The following is a 23,783-nucleotide window of genomic DNA, read 5'->3' on the forward strand; positions in this document are numbered from 1 at the left end:
TTTCGGTAACATACATCCTTGATAAAAAAAAACTTACCAACTGTCACAGTAAAAGAACATGGAATGGAATTGCCTGTCCCATCACTGGCAGTATATATTATAGTGTATGTTCCAAATGCAAAGAAGGAACCCGGACTTTGCTGTGAATTTGAGGTCAGGAAGACATTTGGTGCAGCTCCACTGTTGTCTGTGGCTGTTGCAGGACTCCATTGTACTTCAATTCCATTCTGATTGCCAGTCGTGACTCGTTGGGTGATGTCAGCTGGGCAAGTGATCACAGGTGGTACACGATCCACTGAAATTAAGAGACATCTCTTAATTTAATTGTACACTTCCAACCGATGATTGGGAAAGGGAAACTGTTGTTTGCAGCTGAAGGAACATTCCATGACACTTGAATTCCATTCTGAACACCACTTGAGACTTCTTTTACAAGGTTGGATGGGCAAGTCAGTACAGTTCTTATCAATAAGGAATTGATTGCAGTGGACATGTGCCCATGCACTATCACATGTTGCTGATGTTAATTTCCCCATTTAACATTACCAATTGCCTACATTTCTAACAATGGAATTCAAAACTTACCAACGTTAACTGTAAAAGAACAGGACATGGAATTGCCTGCACCATCACTGGCAGTATATGTTATAGTGTACGTTCCAAATGCAAAGAAGGAACCCGGAGTTTGCTGTGCATTTGAGGTCAGGAAGACATTTGGTGCAGCTCCACTGTTGTCTGTAGCTGTAGGAACAGTCCACGACACTTGAATTCCATTCTGATTGCCACTGGTGACCTCTTGTATAATATTGGATGGGCAATTGAGTACAGGTGGTACTCGATCAACTGAAAATTAACAACAATGGATGATTTATTTGAGAAAAAAATGAAGAAAAACAGCAAAACATCATGTGAAAAATAAACAGACACATATACTCAACCAATATAGTAATCAAAATTAGATATGGGTGTTATGATGACTTAAAAGTAGTAAACTATTAGTCCTTTTGTTCCTGTGTCGGCTGTCAAATTTCCTTTCCGCTAAATAATGTATCAACTTGATTACAAATTAAGTTTTTAATCCTTTTCTCCATTTGCCAAATATTACTTGATTCAGTTTCAAAAATATCATAGCGTTAGTAAAGTAACCTACTTTTCCTTATGCATATTGCTGAATCATTTACTGAAAAACTTACCAACAGTAACAGTAAAGGAACATGACTCGGAATTCCCTTCCGCATCAGCAGCTCTGTAGGTAATTGTGTAGCTTCCAAATGGAAAGAACGAACCAGGTCCTAACTGTGCATTTGATGTCAAGGTGATAGTTGGTTGTATTCCACTGTTGTCTGTGGCTGTGGGTAAATTCCATGTCACTTCAATTCCATTCCGATTGCCAGTCGTGACTTCTTGTAAGATGTTGGCTGGGCAGTTAATCACAGGCGGCACGCCATCCACTGTACACAAAATAAGAAAAGATCCCCCATCTGACAAATGTTTCAACTTTAATAGAATATTAATATCCGACCATTAGCAATGAGACAAAGGTAACTCTATCTGTGTATCAACAGACTACTGCAACATTTGCCGTTCAGAAATTTGTGCTTCATTCAAAATTACATGAATATTTGAACCACTACAAATACTTGGTTATCATGAGTGTTCGTCCATTAAACAAGGAGGATATCTTTGGTAACAACAATCTGTTTTCCACATATTGCAATTTGAAAACAATTTGTTGAGAGACTTGTACAATAATTCACTTAGGATCATATAATGACAAGGTTTAAATACATCCACATGTACCTGTGGCTTACATTTTAACTGACCACATTTTCTTCAGTTTTCAAAGGAAAGATAAAAACAAAGAACACAAAGATTTTTCAGGAAACCAACTGTACAATCTTTCACAGAAATAAAAGAAAATAACAAATCAACTGCCAACAAGACTTACGTCGGGTTATTGTCACAGTGAAAGAACAGGATTCCGTGTTGCCTGATGGGTCACGGTAGGTATACATTACAGTAGTAATACCAGGTTGGAAACGGCTATTAGGTTCATGGGTCCTTGAGACGAAAGTGACAGTTCCAGAATTGTCAGATACAACTGGCTCACTCCAGGTCACTTCCCTATCATTAGCTGTAAATGGTATGGTAAACGCGACATTCCCTGGGCATTGGACTGAAGGTGGTACTTCGTCAACTACAAACAAATAAAACATCAATCGTTTCAGTCATGTTTATTTGGAATATCTTTCAAGTCAAGAAAATGTGCCATATTCCAATTCATCTCAGCTCTTACAGCACACACGTCACTAAACAGCAGCAGACACATCAAACAAACATTACAGCAGGAATGTTACATGTCCCCAATCCAAAAAAAAATCTCTTCTTCAAATGAGACTCAATGAATCACTTTACACAACTGACACACTTAATCTTGATTTCAGAAACATAAATCCTTGATGAACAAAAAACTTACCAACTGTCACAGTAAAAGAACATGTCATGGAATTGCCTGCCCCATCTGAGGCAATGTAGAGAATGCTGTAGGTTCCAAACTGAAAGAAGGAGCCAGGTCCTTGTTGTGAATTTGAGCCCAGAAAGACATTTGGTTCAGCTCCACTGTTGTCTGTGGCTGTTGCAGGACTCCATTGTACTTCAATTCCATTCCGATTACCAGTCGTGACTCGTTGGGTGATGTCAGCTGGGCAAGTGATCACAGGTGGTACAAGATCCACTGAAATTAAGAGACATCTCTTAATTTAATTGTACACTTCCAACCGATGAATGGGAAAGGCAAACTGTTGTTTGCAGCTGAAGGAACATTTCATGACACTTGAATTCCATTCTGAATGCCACTTGAGACTTCTTTAACAAGGTTGGATGGGCAAGTCAGTACAGTTCTTATCAATAAGGAATTGATTGCAGTGGAAATGTGTCCATGCACTATCAAATGTTGCTGATGTTAATTTCCCCATTTAACATTATCAATTGCCTACATTTCTAACAATGGAATTCAAAACTTACCAACGTTAACTGTAAAAGAACAGGACATGGAATTGCCTGCACCATCACTGGCAGTATATGTTATAGTGTATGTTCCAAATGCAAAGAAGGAACCCGGAGTTTGCTGTGAATTTGAGGTCAGGAAGACATTTGGTGCAGCTCCACTGTTGTCTGTAGCTGTAGGAACAGTCCACGACACTTGAATTCCATTCTGATTGCCACTGGTGACTTCTTGTATAATATTGGATGGGCAATTGAGTACAGGTGGTACTCGATCCACTGAAAATTAACAACAATGGATATCGATGATTTATTTGAGAAAAAAATGAAGAAAAACGGCAAAACATCATGTGAAAAATAAACAGACACATATACTCAACCAATATAGTAATCAAAATTAGATATGAGTGTTATGATGACTTTAAAGTAGTAAACTATTAGTCGTTTTGTTCCTGTGTCGGCTGTCAAATTTCCTTTCCGCTAAATAATGTATCAACTTGATTACAAATTAAGTTTTTAATCCTTTTCTCCATTTGCCAGATATTACTTGATTCAGTTTCAAAAATATCATAGCGTTAGTAAAGTAACCTACTTTTCCTTATGCATATTGCTGAATCATTTACTGAAAAACTTACCAACAGTAACAGTAAAGGAACATGACTCGGAATTCCCTTCCGCATCAGCAGCTCTGTAGGTAATTGTGTAGCTTCCAAATGGAAAGAACGAACCAGGTCCTAACTGTGCATTTGATGTCAAGGTGATAGTTGGTTGTATTCCACTGTTGTCTGTGGCTGTGGGTAAATTCCATGTCACTTCAATTCCATTCCGATTGCCAGTCGTGACTTCTTGTAAGATGTTGGCTGGGCAGTTAATCACAGGCGGCACGCCATCCACTGTACACAAAATAAGAAAAGATCCCCCATCTGACAAATGTTTCAACTTTAATAGAATATTAATATCCGACCATTAGCAATGAGACAAAGGTAACTCTATCTGTGTATCAACAGACTACTGCAACATTTGCCGTTCAGAAAATTGTGCTTCATTCAAAATTACATGAATATTTGAACCACTACAAATACTTGGTTATCATGAGTGTTCGTCCATTAAACAAGGAGGATATCTTTGGTAACAACAATCTGTTTTCCACATATTGCAATTTGAAAACAATTTGTTGAGAGATCTGTACAATAATTCACTTAGGATCATATAATGACAAGGTTTAAATACATCCACATGTACCTGTGGCTTACATTTTAACTGACCACATTTTCTTCAGTTTTCAAAGGAAAGATAAAAACAAAGAACACAAATATTTTTCAGGAAACCAACTGTACAATCTTTCACAGAAATAAAAGAAAATAACAAATCAACTGCCCACAAGACTTACGTCGGGTTATTGTCACAGTGAAAGAACAGGATTCCGTGTTGCCTGATGGGTCACGGTAGGTATACATTACAGTAGTAATACCAGGTTGGAAACGGCTATTAGGTTCATGGGTCCTTGAGACGAAAGTGACAGTTCCAGAATTGTCAGATACAACTGGCTCACTCCAGGTCACTTCCCTATCATTAGCTGTAAATGGTATGGTAAACGCGACATTCCCTGGGCATTGGACTGAAGGTGGTACTTCGTCAACTACAAACAAATAAAACATCAATCGTTTCAGTCATGTTTATTTGGAATATCTTTCAAGTCAAGAAAATGTGCCATATTCCAATTCATCTCAGCTCTTACAGCACACACGTCACTAAACAGCAGCAGACACATCAAACAAACATTACAGCAGGAATGTTAAATGTCCCCAATCCAAAAAAAAATCTCTTCTTCAAATGAGACTCAATGAATCACTTTACACAACTGACACACTTAATCTTGATTTCAGAAACATAAATCCTTGATGAACAAAAAACTTACCAACTGTCACAGTAAAAGAACATGTCATGGAATTGCCTGCCCCATCTGAGGCAATGTAGAGAATGCTGTAGGTTCCAAACTGAAAGAAGGAGCCAGGTCCTTGTTGTGAATTTGAGCCCAGAAAGACATTTGGTTCAGCTCCACTGTTGTCTGTGGCTGTTGCAGGACTCCATTGTACTTCAATTCCATTCCGATTACCAGTCGTGACTCGTTGGGTGATGTCAGCTGGGCAAGTGATCACAGGTGGTACACGATCCACTGAAATTAAGAGACATCTCTTAATTTAATTGTACCCTTCCAACCGATGAATGGGAAAGGCAAACTGTTGTTTGCAGCTGAAGGAACATTTCATTTCACTTGAATTCCATTCTGAATGCCACTTGAGACTTCTTTAACAAGGTTGGATGGGCAAGTCAGTACAGTTCTTATCAATAAGGAATTGATTGCAGTGGAAATGTGTCCATGCACTATCAAATGTTGCTGATGTTAATTTCCCCATTTAACATTATCAATTGCCTACATTTCTAACAATGGAATTCAAAACTTACCAACTGTCAAAGTAAAAGAACAGGACATGGAATTGCCTGCACCATCACTGGCAGTATATGTTATAGTGTATGTTCCAAATGCAAAGAAGGAACCCGGAGTTTGCTGTGAATTTGAGGTCAGGAAGACATTTGGTGCAGCTCCACTGTTGTCTGTAGCTGTAGGAACAGTCCACGACACTTGAATTCCATTCTGATTGCCACTGCTGACTTCTTGTATAATATTGGATGGGCAATTGAGTACAGGTGGTACTCGATCCACTGAAAATTAACAACAATGGATATCGATGATTTATTTGAGAAAAAAATGAAGAAAAACAGCAAAACATCATGTGAAAAATAAACAGACACATATACTCAACCAATATAGTAATCAAAATTAGATATGGGTGTTATGATGACTTTAAAGTAGTAAACTATTAGTCCTTTTGTTCCTGTGTCGGCTGTCAAATTTCCTTTCCGCTAAATAATGTATCAACTTGATTACAAATTAAGTTTTTAATCCTTTTCTCCATTTGCCAGATATTACTAGATTCAGTTTCAAAAATATCATAGCGTTAGTAAAGTAACCTACTTTTCCTTATGCATATTGCTGAATCATTTACTGAAAAACTTACCAACAGTAACAGTAAAGGAACATGACTCGGAATTCCCTTCCGCATCAGCAGCTCTGTAGGTAATTGTGTAGCTTCCAAATGGAAAGAACGAACCAGGTCCTAACTGTGCATTTGATGTCAAGGTGATAGTTGGTTGTATTCCACTGTTGTCTGTTGCTGTGGGTAAATTCCATGTCACTTCAATTCCATTCCGATTGCCAGTCGTGACTTCTTGTAAGATGTTGGCTGGGCAGTTAATCACAGGCGGCACGCCATCCACTGTACACAAAATAAGAAAAGATCCCCCATCTGACAAATGTTTCAACTTTAATAGAATATTAATATCCGACCATTAGCAATGAGACAAAGGTAACTCTATCTGTGTATCAACAGACTACTGCAACATTTGCCGTTCAGAAAATTGTGCTTCATTCAAAATTACATGAATATTTGAACCACTACAAATACTTGGTTATCATGAGTGTTCGTCCATTAAACAAGGAGGATATCTTTGGTAACAACAATCTGTTTTCCACATATTGCAATTTGAAAACAATTTGTTGAGAGATCTGTACAATAATTCACTTAGGATCATATAATGACAAGGTTTAAATACATCCACATGCACCTGTGGCTTACATTTTAACTGACCACATTTTCTTCAGTTTTCAAAGGAAAGATAAAAACAAAGAACACAAATATTTTTCAGGAAACCAACTGTACAATCTTTCACAGAAATAAAAGAAAATAACAAATCAACTGCCCCCAAGACTTACGTCGGGTTATTGTCACAGTGAAAGAACAGGATTCCGTGTTGCCTGATGGGTCACGGTAGGTATACATTACAGTAGTAATACCAGGTTGGAAACGGCTATTAGGTTCATGGGTCCTTGAGACGAAAGTGACAGTTCCAGAATTGTCAGATACAACTGGCTCACTCCAGGTCACTTCCCTATCATTAGCTGTAAATGGTATGGTAAACGCGACATTCCCTGGGCATTGGACTGAAGGTGGTACTTCGTCAACTACAAACAAATAAAACATCAATCGTTTCAGTCATGTTTATTTGGAATATCTTTCAAGTCAAGAAAATGTGCCATATTCCAATTCATCTCAGCTCTTACAGCACACACGTCACTAAACAGCAGCAGACACATCAAACAAACATTACAGCAGGAATGTTACATGTCCCCAATCCAAAAAAAAATCTCTTCTTCAAATGAGACTCAATGAATCACTTTACACAACTGACACACTTAATCTTGATTTCAGAAACATAAATCCTTGATGAACAAAAAACTTACCAACTGTCACAGTAAAAGAACATGTCATGGAATTGCCTGCCCCATCTGAGGCAATGTAGAGAATGCTGTAGGTTCCAAACTGAAAGAAGGAGCCAGGTCCTTGTTGTGAATTTGAGCCCAGAAAGACATTTGGTTCAGCTCCACTGTTGTCTGTGGCTGTTGCAGGACTCCATTGTACTTCAATTCCATTCCGATTACCAGTCGTGACTCGTAGGGTGATGTCAGCTGGGCAAGTGATCACAGGTGGTACACGATCCACTGAAATTAAGAGACATCTCTTAATTTAATTGTACACTTCCAACCGATGAATGGGAAAGGCAAACTGTTGTTTGCAGCTGAAGGAACATTTCATGACACTTGAATTCCATTCTGAATGCCACTTGAGACTTCTTTAACAAGGTTGGATGGGCAAGTCAGTACAGTTCTTATCAATAAGTAATTGATTGCAGTGGAAATTTGTCTATGCACTGTCAAATGTTGCTGATGTTAATTTCCCCATTTAACATTATCAATTGCCTACATTTCTAACAATGGAATTCAAAACTTACCAACGTTAACAGTAAAAGAACAGGACATGGAATTGCCTGCACCATCACTGGCAGTATATGTTATAGTGTATGTTCCAAATGCAAAGAAGGAACCCGGAGTTTGCTGTGAATTTGAGGTCAGGAAGACATTTGGTGCAGCTCCACTGTTGTCTGTAGCTGTAGGAACAGTCCATGACACTTGAATTCCATTCTGATTGCCACTGGTGACTTCTTGTATAATATTGGATGGGCAATTGAGTACAGGTGGTACTCGATCCACTGAAAATTAACAACAATGGATGATTTAATTGAAAACAGAAGAAAAACAGCAAACCATCATGTGAAAAATAAGCAGACTAATGTACTCAACCAATATAGTAATCAAAATTAGATATGGGTGTTATGATGACTTTAAAGTAGTAAACTATTAGTCCTTTTGTTCCTGTGTCGGCTGTCAAATTTCCTTTCCGATAAATAATGTATCAACTTGATTACAAATTAAGTTTTTTTTATCCTTTTCTCCATTTGCCAGATATTACTTGATTCAGTTTCAAAAATATCATAGCGTTAGTAAAGTAACCTACTTTTCCTTATGCATATTGCTGAATCATTTACTGAAAAACTTACCAACAGTAACAGTAAAGGAACATGACTCGGAATTCCCTTCCGCATCAGTAGCTCTGTAAGTAATTGTGTAGCTTCCAAATGGAAAGAACGAACCAGGTCCTAACTGTGCATTTGATGTCAAGGAGATAGTTGGTTGTATTCCACTGTTGTCTGTGGCTGTGGGTAAATTCCATGTCACTTCAATTCCATTCCGATTGCCAGTCGTGACTTCTTGTAAGATGTTGGCTGGGCAGTTAATCACAGGCGGCACGCCATCCACTGTAAACAATAAGAAAAGATCCCCCATCTGACAAATGTTTCAACCTTACTAGAATAATAATATCTGACCATTAGCAATGAGACAAAGGTAACTCTATCTGTGTATCAACAGACTACTGCAACAACTGCCGTTCAGAAAATTGTGCTTCATTCAAAATTACATGAATATTTGACACCTACAAAAACTTGGTTATCATGAGTGTCCGTCCATTAAACAAGGAGGATATCTTTGATAACAACAATCTGTTTTCCACATATTGCAATTTGAAAACAATTTGTTGAGAAGTTTTAACAATAATTCACTCAGGATCATATAATGACAAGGTTTAAATACCCACATGTACCTGTGGCTTACATTTTAACCGACCAAATTGTCTTCAGTTTTCAAAGGAAAGATAAAAACAAGTTCACAAATATTTTTCAGGAAACCAATTGTACAATCTTTCAGAGAAATAAAAGAAAACAAAAAATCAACTGCCCACAAGACTTACGTCGGGTTATTGTTACAGTGAAAGTACAGGATTCTGTGTTGCCTGCTGGGTCACGGTAGGTATACATTACAGTAGTAATACCAGGTTGGAAACGGCTATTAGGTTCATGGGTCCTTGAGACGAAACTGACAGTTCCAGAATTGTCAGATACAACTGGCTCACTCCAGTCCACTTCCCTATCATTAGCTGTAAATGGTATGGTAAACGCGACATTCCCTGGGCATTGGACTGAAGGTGGTACTCCGTCAACTACAAACAAATAAAACATCAATCGTTTCAGTCATATTTATTTGGAATATCTTCCAAGTCAAGAAAATGTGCCATATTCCAATTAATCGCAGATCTTATACCACACATGTCACTAAACAGCAGCAGACACATCAAACAAACATTACAGCAGGAATGTTAAATGTCCCCAATCCAAAAAAAATCTCTTCTTCAAATGAGACTTAATGAATCACTTTACACAACTGACACACTTAATCTTGATTTCAGAAACATAAATCCTTGATGAAAAAAAAACTTACCAACTGTCACAGTAAAAGAACATGTCATGGAATTGCCTGCCCCATCTGAGGCAATGTAGAGAATGCTGTAGGTTCCAAACTGAAAGAAGGAGCCAGGTCCTTGTTGTGAATTTGAGCCCAGAAAGACATTTGGTTCAGCTCCACTGTTGTCTGTGGCTGTTGCAGGACTCCATTGTACTTCAATTCCATTCCGATTACCAGTCGTGACTCGTTGGGTGATGTCAGCTGGGCAAGTGATCACAGGTGGTACACGATCCACTGAAATTAAGAGACATCTCTTAATTTAATTGTACACTTCCAACCGATGAATGGGAAAGGGAAACTGTTGTTTGCAGCTGAAGGAACATTCCATGACACTTGAATTCCATTCTGAACGCCACTTGAGACTTCTTTAACAAGGTTGGATGGGCAAGTCAGTACAGTTCTTATCAATAAGGAATTGATTGCAGTGGAAATGTGTCCATGCACTGTCAAATGTTGCTGATGTTAAATTTTTCCATTTAACATTATCAATTGCCTACATTTCTAACAATGGAATTCAAAACTTACCAACATTAACAGTAAAAGAACAGGACATGGAATTGCCTGCACCATCACTGGCAGTATATGTTATAGTGTATGTTCCAAATGCAAAGAAGGAACCCGGAGTTTGCTGTGAATTTGAGGTCAGGAAGACATTTGGTGCAGCTCCACTGTTGTCTGTAGCGGTAGGAACATTCCATGACACTTGAATTCCATTCTGATTGCCACTGGTGACTTCTTGTATAATATTGGATGGGCAATTGAGTACAGGTGGTACTCGATCCACTGAAAATTAACAAAAATGGAAGATTTATTTGAGAAAAAAGAAGAAAAGCAGCAAAACATCATGTGAAAAATAAACAGACTCATGTAGTCAACCAATATAGTAATCAAAATTAGATATAGGCGTTATGATGACTTGAAAGTAAACTACTAGCGCTTTTGTTCCTGTATCGGCTGTCAAATTTCTTTTCTGCTCAATAATGTATCAACTTGATTACAAATTAAGTTTTAAATCCTTTTCTCCATTTGCCAGATATTACTTGATTCAGTTTCAAAAATATCATAGCGTTAGTAAAGTAACCTACTTTTCCTTATGCATATTGCTGAATCATTTACTGAAAAACTTACCAACAGTAACAGTAAAGGAACATGACTCAGAATTCCCTTCCGCATCAGTAGCTCTGTAAGTAATTGTGTAGCTTCCAAATGGAAAGAACGAACCAGGTCCTAACTGTGCATTTGATGTCAAGGAGATAGTTGGTTGTATTCCACTGTTGTCTGTGGCTGTGGGTAAATTCCATGTCACTTCAATTCCATTCTGATTGCCAGTCGTGACTTCTTGTAAGATGTTGGCTGGGCAGTTAATCACAGGCGGCACGCCATCCACTGTACAAAATAAGAAAAGATCCCCCATCTGACAAATGTTTCAACCTTAATAGAATATTAACATCTGACCATTAGCAATGAGATAAAGGTAACTCTATCTGTGTATCAACAGACTACTGCAACATCTGCCGTTCAGAAAATTGTGCTTCATTCAAAATTACATGAATATTTGACCCCTACAAATACTTGGTTATCATGAGTGTTCGTCCATTAAACAAGGAGGATATCTTTGATAACAACAATCTGTTTTCCACATATTGCAATTTGAAAACAATTTGTTGAGAAGTTTTAACAATAATTCACTCAGGATCATATAATGACAAGGTTTAAATACATCCACATGTACCTGTGGCTTACATTTTAACCGACCAAATTGTCTTCAGTTTTCAAAGGAAAGATAAAAACAAGTTCACAAATATTTTTCAGGAAACCAATTGTACAATCTTTCAGAGAAATAAAAGAAAACAAAAAATCAACTGCCCACAAGACTTACGTCGGGTTATTGTTACAGTGAAAGTACAGGATTCTGTGTTGCCTGCTGGGTCACGGTAGGTATACATTACAGTAGTAATACCAGGTTGGAAACGGCTATTAGGTTCATGGGTCCTTGAGACGAAACTGACAGTTCCAGAATTGTCAGATACAACTGGCTCACTCCAGTCCACTTCCCTATCATTAGCTGTAAATGGTATGGTAAACGCGACATTCCCTGGGCATTGGACTGAAGGTGGTACTCCGTCAACTACAAACAAATAAAACATCAATCGTTTCAGTCATATTTATTTGGAATATCTTCCAAGTCAAGAAAATGTGCCATATTCCAATTAATCGCAGATCTTATACCACACACGTCACTAAACAGCAGCAGACACATCAAACAACCATTACAGCAGGAATGTTAAATGTCCCCAATCCAAAAAAAAAAATTTCTTCTTCAAATGAGACTTAATGAATCACTTTACACACCTGACACACTTAATCTTGATTTCAGAAACATAAATCCTTGATGAACAAAAAACTTACCAACTGTCACAGTAAAAGAACATGTCATGGAATTGCCTGCCCCATCTGAGGCAATGTAGAGAATGCTGTAGGTTCCAAACTGAAAGAAGGAGCCAGGTCCTTGTTGTGAATTTGAGCCCAGAAAGACATTTGGTACAGCTCCACTGTTGTCTGTGGCTGTTGCTGGACTCCATTGTACTTCAATTCCATTCCGATTACCAGTTGTGACTCGTTGGGTGATGTCAGCTGGGCAAGTGATCACAGGTGGTACACGATCCACTGAAATTAAGAGACATCTCTTAATTTAATTGTACACTTCCAACCCATGATTGGGAAAGGGAAACTGTTGTTTGCAGCTGAAGGAACATTCCATGGCACTTGAATTCCATTCTGAACGCCACTTGAGACTTCTTCAACAAGGTTGGATGGGCAAGTGAGTACAGTTCTTATCAATAAGGATTGATTGCAGTGGAAATGTGTCCATGCACTGTCAAATGTTGCTGATGTTAATTTCCCCATTTAACATGATCAATTGCCTACATTTCTAACAATGGAATCAAAACTTACCAACTGTCAAAGTAAAAGAACAGGACATGGAATTGCCTGCACCATCACTGGCAGTATATGTTATAGTGTACGTTCCAAATGCAAAGAAGGAACCCGGAGTTTGCTGTGAATTTGAGGTCAGGAAGACATTTGGTGCAGCTCCACTGTTGTCTGTAGCTGTAGGAACATTCCATGACACTTCAATTCCATTCCGATTGCCACTGGTGACTTCTTGTATAATATTGGATGGGCAATTGAGTACAGGTGGTACTCGATCCACTGAAAATTAACAACAATGGATGATTTAATTGAAAACAGAAGAAAAACAGCAAAACATCATGTGAAAAATAAGCAGACTAATGTACTCAACCAATATAGTAATCAAAATTAGATATGGGCGTTATGATGACTTGAAAGTAAACTACTAGCGCTTTTGTTCCTGTATCGGCTGTCAAATTTCTTTTCTGCTCAATAATGTATCAACTTGATTACAAATTAAGTTTTAAATCCTTTTCTCCATTTGCCAGATATTACTTGATTCAGTTTCAAAAATATCATAGCGTTAGTAAAGTAACCTACTTTTCCTTATATATATATTGCTGAATCATTTACTGAAAAACTTACCAACAGTAACAGTAAAGGAACATGACTCGGAATTCCCTTCCGCATCAGTAGCTCTGTAAGTAATTGTGTAGCTTCCAAATGGAAAGAACGAACCAGGTCCTAACTGTGCATTTGATGTCAAGGAGATAGTTGGTTGTATTCCACTGTTGTCTGTGGCTGTGGGTAAATTCCATGTCACTTCAATTCCATTCCGATTGCCAGTCGTGACTTCTTGTAAGATGTTGGCTGGGCAGTTAATCACAGGCGGCACGCCATCCACTGTACAAAATAAGAAAAGATCCCCCATCTGACAAATGTTTCAACCTTAATAGAATATTAACATCTGACCATTAGCAATGAGATAAAGGTAACTCTATCTGTGTATCAACAGACTACTGCAACATCTGCCGTTCAGAAAATTGTGCTTCATTCAAAATTACATGAATATTTGACCCCTACAAATACTTGGTTATCATGAGTGTTCGTCCATTAAACAAGGAGGATATCTTTGATAACAACAATCTGTTTTCCACATATTGCAATTTGAAAACAATTTGTTGAGAAGTTTTAACAATAATTCACTCAGGATCATATAATGACAAGGTTTAAATACATCCACATGTACCTGTGGCTTACATTTTAACCGACCAAATTGTCTTCAGTTTTCAAAGGAAAGATAAAAACAAGTTCACAAATATTTTTCAGGAAACCAATTGTACAATCTTTCAGAGAAATAAAAGAAAACAACAAATCAACTGCCCACAAGACTTACGTCGGGTTATTGTTACAGTGAAAGTACAGGATTCTGTGTTGCCTGCTGGGTCACGGTAGGTATACATTACAGTAGTAATACCAGGTTGGAAACGGCTATTAGGTTCATGGGTCCTTGAGACGAAACTGACAGTTCCAGAATTGTCAGATACAACTGGCTCACTCCAGTCCACTTCCCTATCATTAGCTGTAAATGGTATGGTAAACGCGACATTCCCTGGGCATTGGACTGAAGGTGGTACTCCGTCAACTACAAACAAATAAAACATCAATCGTTTCAGTCATATTTATTTGGAAAATCTTCCAAGTCAAGAAAATGTGCCATATTCCAATTAATCGCAGATCTTATACCACACACGTCACTAAACAGCAGCAGACACATCAAACAAACATTACAGCAGGAATGTTAAATGTCCCCAATCCAAAAAAAAAAATTCTACTTCAAATGAGACTTAATGAATCACTTTACACAACTGACACACTTAATCTTGATTTCAGAAACATAAATCCTTGATGAACAAAAAACTTACCAACTGTCACAGTAAAAGAACATGTCATGGAATTGCCTGCCCCATCTGAGGCAATGTAGAGAATGCTGTAGGTTCCAAACTGAAAGAAGGAGCCAGGTCCTTGTTGTGAATTTGAGCCCAGAAAGACATTTGGTACAGCTCCACTGTTGTCTGTGGCTGTTGCTGGACTCCATTGTACTTCAATTCCATTCCGATTACCAGTCGTGACTCGTTGGGTGATGTCAGCTGGGCAAGTGATCACAGGTGGTACACGATCCACTGAAATTAAGAGACATCTCTTAATTTAATTGTACACTTCCAACCCATGATTGGGAGAGGGAAACTGTTGTTTGCAGCTGAAGGAACATTCCATGGCACTTGAATTCCATTCTGAATGCCACTTGAGACTTCTTCAACAAGGTTGGATGGGCAAGTCAGTACAGTTCTTATCAATAAGGATTGATTGCAGTGGAAATGTGTCCATGCACTGTCAAATGTTGCTGATGTTAATTTCCAAATTTAACATGATCAATTGCCTACATTTCTAACAATGGAATCAAAACTTACCAACTGTCAAAGTAAAAGAACAGGACATGGAATTGCCTGCACCATCACTGGCAGTATATGTTATAGTGTATGTTCCAAATGCAAAGAAGGAACCCGGAGTTTGCTGTGAATTTGAGGTCAGGAAGACATTTGGTGCAGCTCCACTGTTGTCTGTAGCTGTAGGAACAGTCCATGACACTTCAATTCCATTCCGATTGCCACTGGTGACTTCTTGTATAATATTGGATGGACAATTGAGTACAGGTGGTACTCGATCCACTGAAAATTAACAACAATGGATGATTTAATTGAAAACAGAAGAAAAACAGCAAAACATCATGTGAAAAATAAGCAGACTAATGTACTCAACCAATATAGTAATCAAAATTAGATATGGGCGTTATGATGACTTGAAAGTAAACTACTAGCGCTTTTGTTCCTGTATCGGCTGTCAAATTTCTTTTCTGCTCAATAATGTATCAACTTGATTACAAATTAAGTTTTAAATCCTTTTCTCCATTTGCCAGATATTACTTGATTCAGTTTCAAAAATATCATAGCGTTAGTAAAGTAACCTACTTTTCCTTATATATATATTGCTGAATCATTTACTGAAAAACTTACCAACAGTAACAGTAAAGGAACATGACTCGGAATTCCCTTCCGCATCAGTAGCTCTGTAAGTAATTGTGTAGCTTCCAAATGGAAAGAACGAACCAGGTCCTAACTGTGCATTTGATGTCAAGGAGATAGTTGGTTGTATTCCACTGTTGTCTGTGGCTGTGGGTAAATTCCATGTCACTTCAATTCCATTCCGATTGCCAGTCGTGACTTCTTGTAAGATGTTGGCTGGGCAGTTAATCACAGGCGGCACGCCATCCACTGTACAAAATAAGAAAAGATCCCCCATCTGACAAATGTTTCAACCTTAATAGAATATTAACATCTGACCATTAGCAATGAGATAAAGGTAACTCTATCTGTGTATCAACAGACTACTGCAACATCTGCCGTTCAGAAAATTGTGCTTCATTCAAAATTACATGAATATTTGACCCCTACAAATACTTGGTTATCATGAGTGTTCGTCCATTAAACAAGGAGGATATCTTTGATAACAACAATCTGTTTTCCACATATTGCAATTTGAAAACAATTTGTTGAGAAGTTTTAACAATAATTCACTCAGGATCATATAATGACAAGGTTTAAATACATCCACATGTACCTGTGGCTTACATTTTAACCGACCAAATTGTCTTCAGTTTTCAAAGGAAAGATAAAAACAAGTTCACAAATATTTTTCAGGAAACCAATTGTACAATCTTTCAGAGAAATAAAAGAAAACAAAAAATCAACTGCCCACAAGACTTACGTCGGGTTATTGTTACAGTGAAAGTACAGGATTCTGTGTTGCCTGCTGGGTCACGGTAGGTATACATTACAGTAGTAATACCAGGTTGGAAACGGCTATTAGGTTCATGGGTCCTTGAGACGAAACTGACAGTTCCAGAATTGTCAGATACAACTGGCTCACTCCAGTCCACTTCCCTATCATTAGCTGTAAATGGTATGGTAAACGCGACATTCCCTGGGCATTGGACTGAAGGTGGTACTCCGTCAACTACAAACAAATAAAACATCAATCGTTTCAGTCATATTTATTTGGAAAATCTTCCAAGTCAAGAAAATGTGCCATATTCCAATTAATCGCAGATCTTATACCACACACGTCACTAAACAGCAGCAGACACATCAAACAAACATTACAGCAGGAATGTTAAATGTCCCCAATCCAAAAAAAAAAATTCTTCTTCAAATGAGACTTAATGAATCACTTTACACAACTGACACACTTAATCTTGATTTCAGAAACATAAATCCTTGATGAAAAAAAAACTTACCAACTGTCACAGTAAAAGAACATGTCATGGAATTGCCTGCCCCATCTGAGGCAATGTAGAGAATGCTGTAGGTTCCAAACTGAAAGAAGGAGCCAGGTCCTTGTTGTGAATTTGAGCCCAGAAAGACATTTGGTACAGCTCCACTGTTGTCTGTGGCTGTTGCTGGACTCCATTGTACTTCAATTCCATTCCGATTACCAGTCGTGACTCGTTGGGTGATGTCAGCTGGGCAAGTGATCACAGGTGGTACACGATCCACTGAAATTAAGAGACATCTCTTAATTTAATTGTACACTTCCAACCCATGATTGGGAGAGGGAAACTGTTGTTTGCAGCTGAAGGAACATTCCATGGCACTTGAATTCCATTCTGAATGCCACTTGAGACTTCTTCAACAAGGTTGGATGGGCAAGTCAGTACAGTTCTTATCAATAAGGATTGATTGCAGTGGAAATGTGTCCATGCACTGTCAAATGTTGCTGATGTTAATTTCCAAATTTAACATGATCAATTGCCTACATTTCTAACAATGGAATCAAAACTTACCAACTGTCAAAGTAAAAGAACAGGACATGGAATTGCCTGCACCATCACTGGCAGTATATGTTATAGTGTATGTTCCAAATGCAAAGAAGGAACCCGGAGTTTGCTGTGAATTTGAGGTCAGGAAGACATTTGGTGCAGCTCCACTGTTGTCTGTAGCTGTAGGAACAGTCCATGACACTTCAATTCCATTCCGATTGCCACTGGTGACTTCTTGTATAATATTGGATGGGCAATTGAGTACAGGTGGTACTCGATCCACTGAAAATTAACAACAATGGATGATTTAATTGAAAACAGAAGAAAAACAGCAAAACATCATGTGAAAAATAAGCAGACTAATGTACTCAACCAATATAGTAATCAAAATTAGATATGGGCGTTATGATGACTTGAAAGTAAACTACTAGCGCTTTTGTTCCTGTATCGGCTGTCAAATTTCTTTTCTGCTAAATAATGTATCAACTTGATAACAAATTAAGTTTTAAATCCTTTTCTCCATTTGCCAGATATTACTAGATTCAGTTTCAAAAATATCATAGCGTTAGTATAGTAACCTACTTTTCCTTATGCATATTGCTGAATCTTTTACTGAAAAACTTACCAACAGTAACAATAAAGGAACATGACTCGGAATTCCCTTCCGCATCAGTAGCTCTGTAAGTAATTGTGTAGCTTCCAAATGGAAAGAACGAACCAGGTCCTAACTGTGCATTTGACGTCAAGGAGATAGTTGGTTGTATTCCACTGTTGTCTGTGGCTGTGGGTAAATTCCATGTCACTTCAATTCCATTCCGATTGCCAGTCGTGACTTCTTGTAAGACGTTGGCTGGGCAGTTAATCACAGGCGGCACGCCATCCACTGTACAAAATAAGAAAAGATCCTCCATCTGACAAATGTTTCAACCTTAATAGAATATTAATATTTGATCATTAGCAATGAGATAAAGGTAACTCTATCTGTGTATCAACAGACTACTGCAACATCTGCCGTTCAGAAAATTGTGCTTCATTCAAAATTACATGAATATTTGACCCCTACAAATACTTGGTTATCATGAGTGTTCGTCCATTAAACAAGGAGGATATCTTTGATAACAACAATCTGTTGCAATTTGAAAACAATTTGTTGAGAAGTTTTAACAATAATTCACTCAGGATCATATAATGACAAGGTTTAAATACATCCACATGTACCTGTGGCTTACATTTTAACCGACCAAATTGTCTTCAGTTTTCAAAGGAAAGATAAAAACAAGTACAAATTTTTTTTTCAGGAAACCAATTGTACAATCTTTCAGAGAAATAAAAGAAAACAACAAATCAACTGCCCACAAGACTTACGTCGGGTTATTGTTACAGTGAAAGTACAGGATTCTGTGTTGCCTGATGGGTCACGGTAGGTATACATTACAGTAGTAATACCAGGTTGGAAACGGCTATTAGGTTCATGGGTCCTTGAGACGAAACTGACAGTTCCAGAATTGTCAGATACAACTGGCTCACTCCAGTCCACCTCCCTATCATTAGCTGTAAATGGTATGCTAAACGCCACATTCCCTGGGCATTGGACTGAAGGTGGTACTTCGTCAACTACAAACAAATAAAACATCAATCGTTTCAGTCATGTTTATTTGGAATAACTTCCAAGTCAAGAAAATGTGCCATATTCCAATTCATCTCAGCTCTTACAGCACACACGTCACTAAACAGCAGCAGACACATCAAACAAACATTGTAGCAGGAATGTTACATGTCCCCAATCCAAAAAAAAAATTTCTTCTTCAAATGAGACTACATGAATCACTTTACACAACTGACACACTTAATCTTGACTTCAGAAACATACATCCTTGATAAAAAAATTAAAAAAACTTACCAACTGTCACAGTAAAAGAACATGGAATGGAATTGCCTGCCCCATCTGTGGCAAAATAGGTAATGGTGTAGGTTCCAAACTGGAAAAAGGAACCTGGTCCTTGTTGTGAATTTGAGCCCAGAAAGACATTTGGTTCAGCTCCACTGTTGTCTGTGGCTGTTGCAGGACTCCATTGTACTTCAATTCCATTCCGATTACCAGTCGTGACTCGTTGGGTGATGTCAGCTGGGCAAGTGATCACAGGTGGTACACGATCCACTGAAATTAAGAGACATCTCTTAATTTAATTGTACACTTCCAACTGATGATTGGGAAAAGGAAACTGTCAAACCAGTGAGTTTGGGGGTTTTGACACACATCTTTTATTGAAAAAAAGAACTTTTTCATTTTGCCGACGGGCATGGCTACGGCGACGCGTGCGTATACAGGTGGTACACGATCCACTGAAATTAAGAGACATCTCTTAATTTAATTGTACACTTCCAACCGATGATTGGGAAAGGGAAACATTTGTACGTGATATTTCAGTAAATCTTTAAATGAGTGCCTTACTGTCAAAACACTTTCCACAATGTTTACAGACATGTCAGGGAAATGCCTACTTTCCCCAAAATCAATGTTCAACCCTAAAATATTGGCCTTGTTACTGAGTAGAAAAGGCTGAAAGTTTGGACATTGAAGTTTCATTTGCAGTGTGGAAGACTTCTTTTATCAAAATTGATTTGAAATTGTAAATAACATATACCACAATGAGAACCCCAGCAGGTGCAGTTCTCATCAATAAGGAATTGATTGCACAGGAAATGTGCCCATGCACTGTCAAATGTTGCTGATGTTAATTTCCCCATTTAACATGATCAATTGCCTACATTTCTAACAATGGAATTCAAAACTTACCAACATTAACAGTAAAAGAACAGGACATGGAATTGCCTGAACCATCACTGGCAGTATATGTTATAGTGTACGTTCCAAATGCAAAGAAGGAACCCGGAGTTTGCTGTGAATTTGAGGTCAGGAAGACATTTGGTGCAGCTCCACTGTTGTCTGTAGCTGTAGGAACATTCCATGACACTTGAATTCCATTCTGATTGCCACTGGTGACTTCTCTTACAAGGTTGGGTGGGCAATTGAGTACAGGTGGTACTCGATCCACTGAAAATTAACAACAATTGATGATTTAATTGAAAACAGAAGAAAAATAGCAAGATATCTTGTGGAATATCACCACATTCATGTAGTCATCAAATATAGCAGTCAAAATAAGAAACTTAAAATAAGAAAAATGGCAGGTGACTATGACATGAAATTAACCTCCTTGGTCAACTGAAAATTGCAATCATATTTGTCACACTTTATTTGGAATATCTAAGAAAATGTGATAAAAACAGAGATGTTTTACAACAGAAAACCCATTCAATAATGTATTAATAAGTAACTTGATCTTCAGCCAATGAGATCTGTAGGACTGAAAAAAAAGAAGGAAACTATCAGAACAAAACAGCTTTTTGCATAATTGTAGATGATCATATGGAATTTACTAGTGTGCTAGAGCGGCAAGGCAACAACCTTGCAGCTGTGTTTATCCGCGAGGTTGCATCAATTGGCCGGTATATATCATCATCGGCACCACGAACTGACACTCAGTTGCCCGTGAGGGTTATTTTGGGTTATTTTAGGTTTCACGGACTGACATCCTCCACAGTGCCACACTTTTAGAGCGCAACCCATACATTTTTCGGTTTCACGAGCTGACACTGACTTTAATTTCACCAATTAAAATGCTCAAAAGTTAAATTGTTGTCACACGTATACGGATAGATTAAATTCGTGTAAACCTTTCCAACCATTTTCCTCCATTCTGTATTGCCGTATCTTGCTTGGGTGTCTGCAGTTCCTGAAAACGAAAATCTTCCTATTTTGCGTCAGTGTCGATGTGCGCCGCACTACCGGGTGTCAGTTCGTGAAACCGAAATTGTTGATTACATGGTTTTCACGAACTGACACCCACTTGCGGGTGAGTGTCAGTTCGTGGTGCCGATGACGATATGTGGCATGACAGTCGGATTGGCCAAGTCTCAACTAAGTGTACAGACTGTGCGGATGTACAGGGTTGGGGCTACATTTACAGGAAAGCCCCCCCCCCCCCCCTCCCCCGGCTCCCCTGAAGTCATCTTCAGGAAAATCACGCTGGAGTTCATGGAAATCAGGGACTTGCTCATAGGTTCATACTGTCTACATACATTAGTCACACATAACCACCATTTAATTCACAGGCACTGGTGAACAATATTTACATCTAACTAAAGAAGCACAAATTGCCTTGATATAAAGTCATGCATGGACAATATGCCCACACAAATGAAACATGAATCTATCCAGTTAGAGCTAAAATAATTCCACATCTCTTAATTAACCTCTGCCTGGGAAATATTTTCATTATGCAGTTGAACGTATCGGGTTTTGCAGGGTCCAACCATTCAGACCCATTTGGTGGCTGACCATGTTATGTGTGTTTAGCGGAGTCAGTGCTGCACTTTGTCAGTGAACATTCGCAATGTGTGCTGTTGTTTTTGCATACAGTTGGTGCAAACAGTTGGTGCAAATCACTGTGGTCTACCTGCTTATATCTCCTTTTACCAATTCATGATAAAAAGATTTATACTTGGCCTGGAAGGGGATATTCGATCTGAGTCTGTTGCATATGACGATTGATGGGTGGGTCATCGGAGACAGCATGTCTGGTTATTGGGGGGCCTGACTAGGCATCCAGGGGGCACAGGAATGCCGTCACATCATCATCATCATAAATCTATTTTATAGCCAATCTTGGTATGTGGGGCCTCTGGTCACTTAAGCATGCTTGAGGCAAGCACATGGTCACTTGGTCACAGCCTTTCACCAAGACAGTACTCAGAGGAAGTTACAATTGACAATTCAACCGGTTTGCCCTATCACTGGTATCCGGAATAAAACACTCCTCTGTGGCTGTGGCATAAACACAATGATTTGTTTCCCTTGTCCTTCATTTCAAGTCTGAGTATAATGTATACAGTACACCATTGGTGGATATTTCTCTTTTATGATAGTGTAGTGTCTGATTGAGCTCTGGTCGATCAGCTGCTGTGGGTGAGATCAGATACCACGTCCATAACTTTGCTCTTAACTATTCCAACAGATTTTGTAAATTTTGCTATTAATTTATTTATCTATTTGCTTATGGACTCATTTATCTATGGACTCATTAAAAGCCGCCCTTTCTGTCTCAAGTCAGAGATATTTAGGATGGACCGGAAGTGAGAATCAAAGAGATGCTCTTTGACATTATTTCAATACAGATTTATTCCAACTAATGTAGAAATGGAAACTTACCAACAGTTACAGTAAAGGAACATTGAGCCGAATTGCTTGCCCCATCAACGGCGCTATAAGCAATGGTGTAAGTTCCGAACTGGAAGAAGGCACCGGGTCCCAGCTGTTGATCTGAGGTCAGAATGACAGTTGGCGTAGATCCAGTGTTGTCTGTGGCTATGGGTAAATTCCACGTTACTTCAACTCCATTCCGAGTGCCAGTCGTGACTTCTCGAATGATGTTGGCTGGGCAGTTGATCACAGGAGGCACGTTGTCCACTAAAATAAAATCGAGATTGCAAATCGGAAGAGCCCATCAACCTTAAGACCCAATCTAATCATTAACAATAAGACCACACAACTCCATCTGCCACTGGATTTTTCACGGCTCAAAGACCAGCGAATAGCCTAATCACTCAATACTTGTATCAATAATGTTATTCCATCTACTATCCTTGAAGTTCTGTAGTTACAATGGACTGCATTAGAAACCCTTAAAACTTACAGAGCGTCGTAATTTTGCACATTTTAACAAATTAGAAAAATATCAGAAACTGGGCCCAATTTCACGGCGCTGTTAAGCACATGATTTTCTGCTAACAGAGCCTCCATCCATTTCATGGAGACCGTGAGCATAAGCACAGCAAAAGGCATGCTTACTTCAGTGGAAAAATTTGCTTAATTAATGATGTAACAATAGAAATCTCCATGCATGCGTGACCGTTAGCACGTCCACGCCGTGAAATAGTGCTAAGGGTTAGCAAATTTGTCTGCTATGCTAAGCACACCTTTTCTTCTAACTGTTTAGCAGCACCGTGAAATTGGGCCCAGCTTACACTTAGGCCTAGATAGCATTAAATGTGGAAGTTGTACATTCATGGAGCATGGTCCTACAGTAGCAATGTCTTCTGATCATGGTTGCC

General features: G+C 38.5%; 1 protein-coding gene across 13 annotated transcripts in view; it reads right to left on the minus strand.

Moving 5' to 3' along the window:
* LOC119738747 overlaps positions 1-23,783 on the minus strand; it is a 100,371-nt gene that overhangs the window by 61,152 nt on the left and 15,436 nt on the right. For 10 of the 13 annotated variants that reach the window (XM_038213692.1, XM_038213696.1, XM_038213691.1 and 7 more), the window contains exons 14-48: positions 22,882-23,139; positions 20,407-20,664; positions 19,510-19,767; positions 18,975-19,223; positions 18,235-18,492; positions 17,634-17,891; positions 17,088-17,345; positions 16,559-16,807; positions 15,808-16,065; positions 15,205-15,462; positions 14,659-14,916; positions 14,130-14,378; positions 13,379-13,636; positions 12,776-13,033; positions 12,230-12,487; positions 11,700-11,948; positions 10,949-11,206; positions 10,346-10,603; positions 9,797-10,054; positions 9,270-9,518; positions 8,521-8,778; positions 7,915-8,172; positions 7,367-7,624; positions 6,839-7,087; positions 6,084-6,341; positions 5,470-5,727; positions 4,922-5,179; positions 4,394-4,642; positions 3,639-3,896; positions 3,025-3,282; positions 2,477-2,734; positions 1,949-2,197; positions 1,194-1,451; positions 586-843; positions 38-295 (exon numbers count right to left, since the gene is read on the minus strand). In XM_038213692.1, coding sequence (XP_038069620.1) covers positions 38-295; positions 586-843; positions 1,194-1,451; positions 1,949-2,197; positions 2,477-2,734; positions 3,025-3,282; positions 3,639-3,896; positions 4,394-4,642; positions 4,922-5,179; positions 5,470-5,727; positions 6,084-6,341; positions 6,839-7,087; positions 7,367-7,624; positions 7,915-8,172; positions 8,521-8,778; positions 9,270-9,518; positions 9,797-10,054; positions 10,346-10,603; positions 10,949-11,206; positions 11,700-11,948; positions 12,230-12,487; positions 12,776-13,033; positions 13,379-13,636; positions 14,130-14,378; positions 14,659-14,916; positions 15,205-15,462; positions 15,808-16,065; positions 16,559-16,807; positions 17,088-17,345; positions 17,634-17,891; positions 18,235-18,492; positions 18,975-19,223; positions 19,510-19,767; positions 20,407-20,664; positions 22,882-23,139 — 8,958 coding nt within the window. The remainder of the gene's footprint in view (positions 1-37; positions 296-585; positions 844-1,193; positions 1,452-1,948; positions 2,198-2,476; positions 2,735-3,024; positions 3,283-3,638; positions 3,897-4,393; positions 4,643-4,921; positions 5,180-5,469; positions 5,728-6,083; positions 6,342-6,838; positions 7,088-7,366; positions 7,625-7,914; positions 8,173-8,520; positions 8,779-9,269; positions 9,519-9,796; positions 10,055-10,345; positions 10,604-10,948; positions 11,207-11,699; positions 11,949-12,229; positions 12,488-12,775; positions 13,034-13,378; positions 13,637-14,129; positions 14,379-14,658; positions 14,917-15,204; positions 15,463-15,807; positions 16,066-16,558; positions 16,808-17,087; positions 17,346-17,633; positions 17,892-18,234; positions 18,493-18,974; positions 19,224-19,509; positions 19,768-20,406; positions 20,665-22,881; positions 23,140-23,783) is intronic. The other 3 variants (XM_038213697.1, XM_038213695.1, XM_038213694.1) reach the window with 3 other exon arrangements.

Source organism: Patiria miniata, unplaced genomic scaffold (assembly GCF_015706575.1).
Source record: "Patiria miniata isolate m_02_andy unplaced genomic scaffold, ASM1570657v1 HiC_scaffold_3, whole genome shotgun sequence".
Taxonomy (NCBI): Eukaryota; Metazoa; Echinodermata; class Asteroidea; order Valvatida; family Asterinidae; genus Patiria; species Patiria miniata.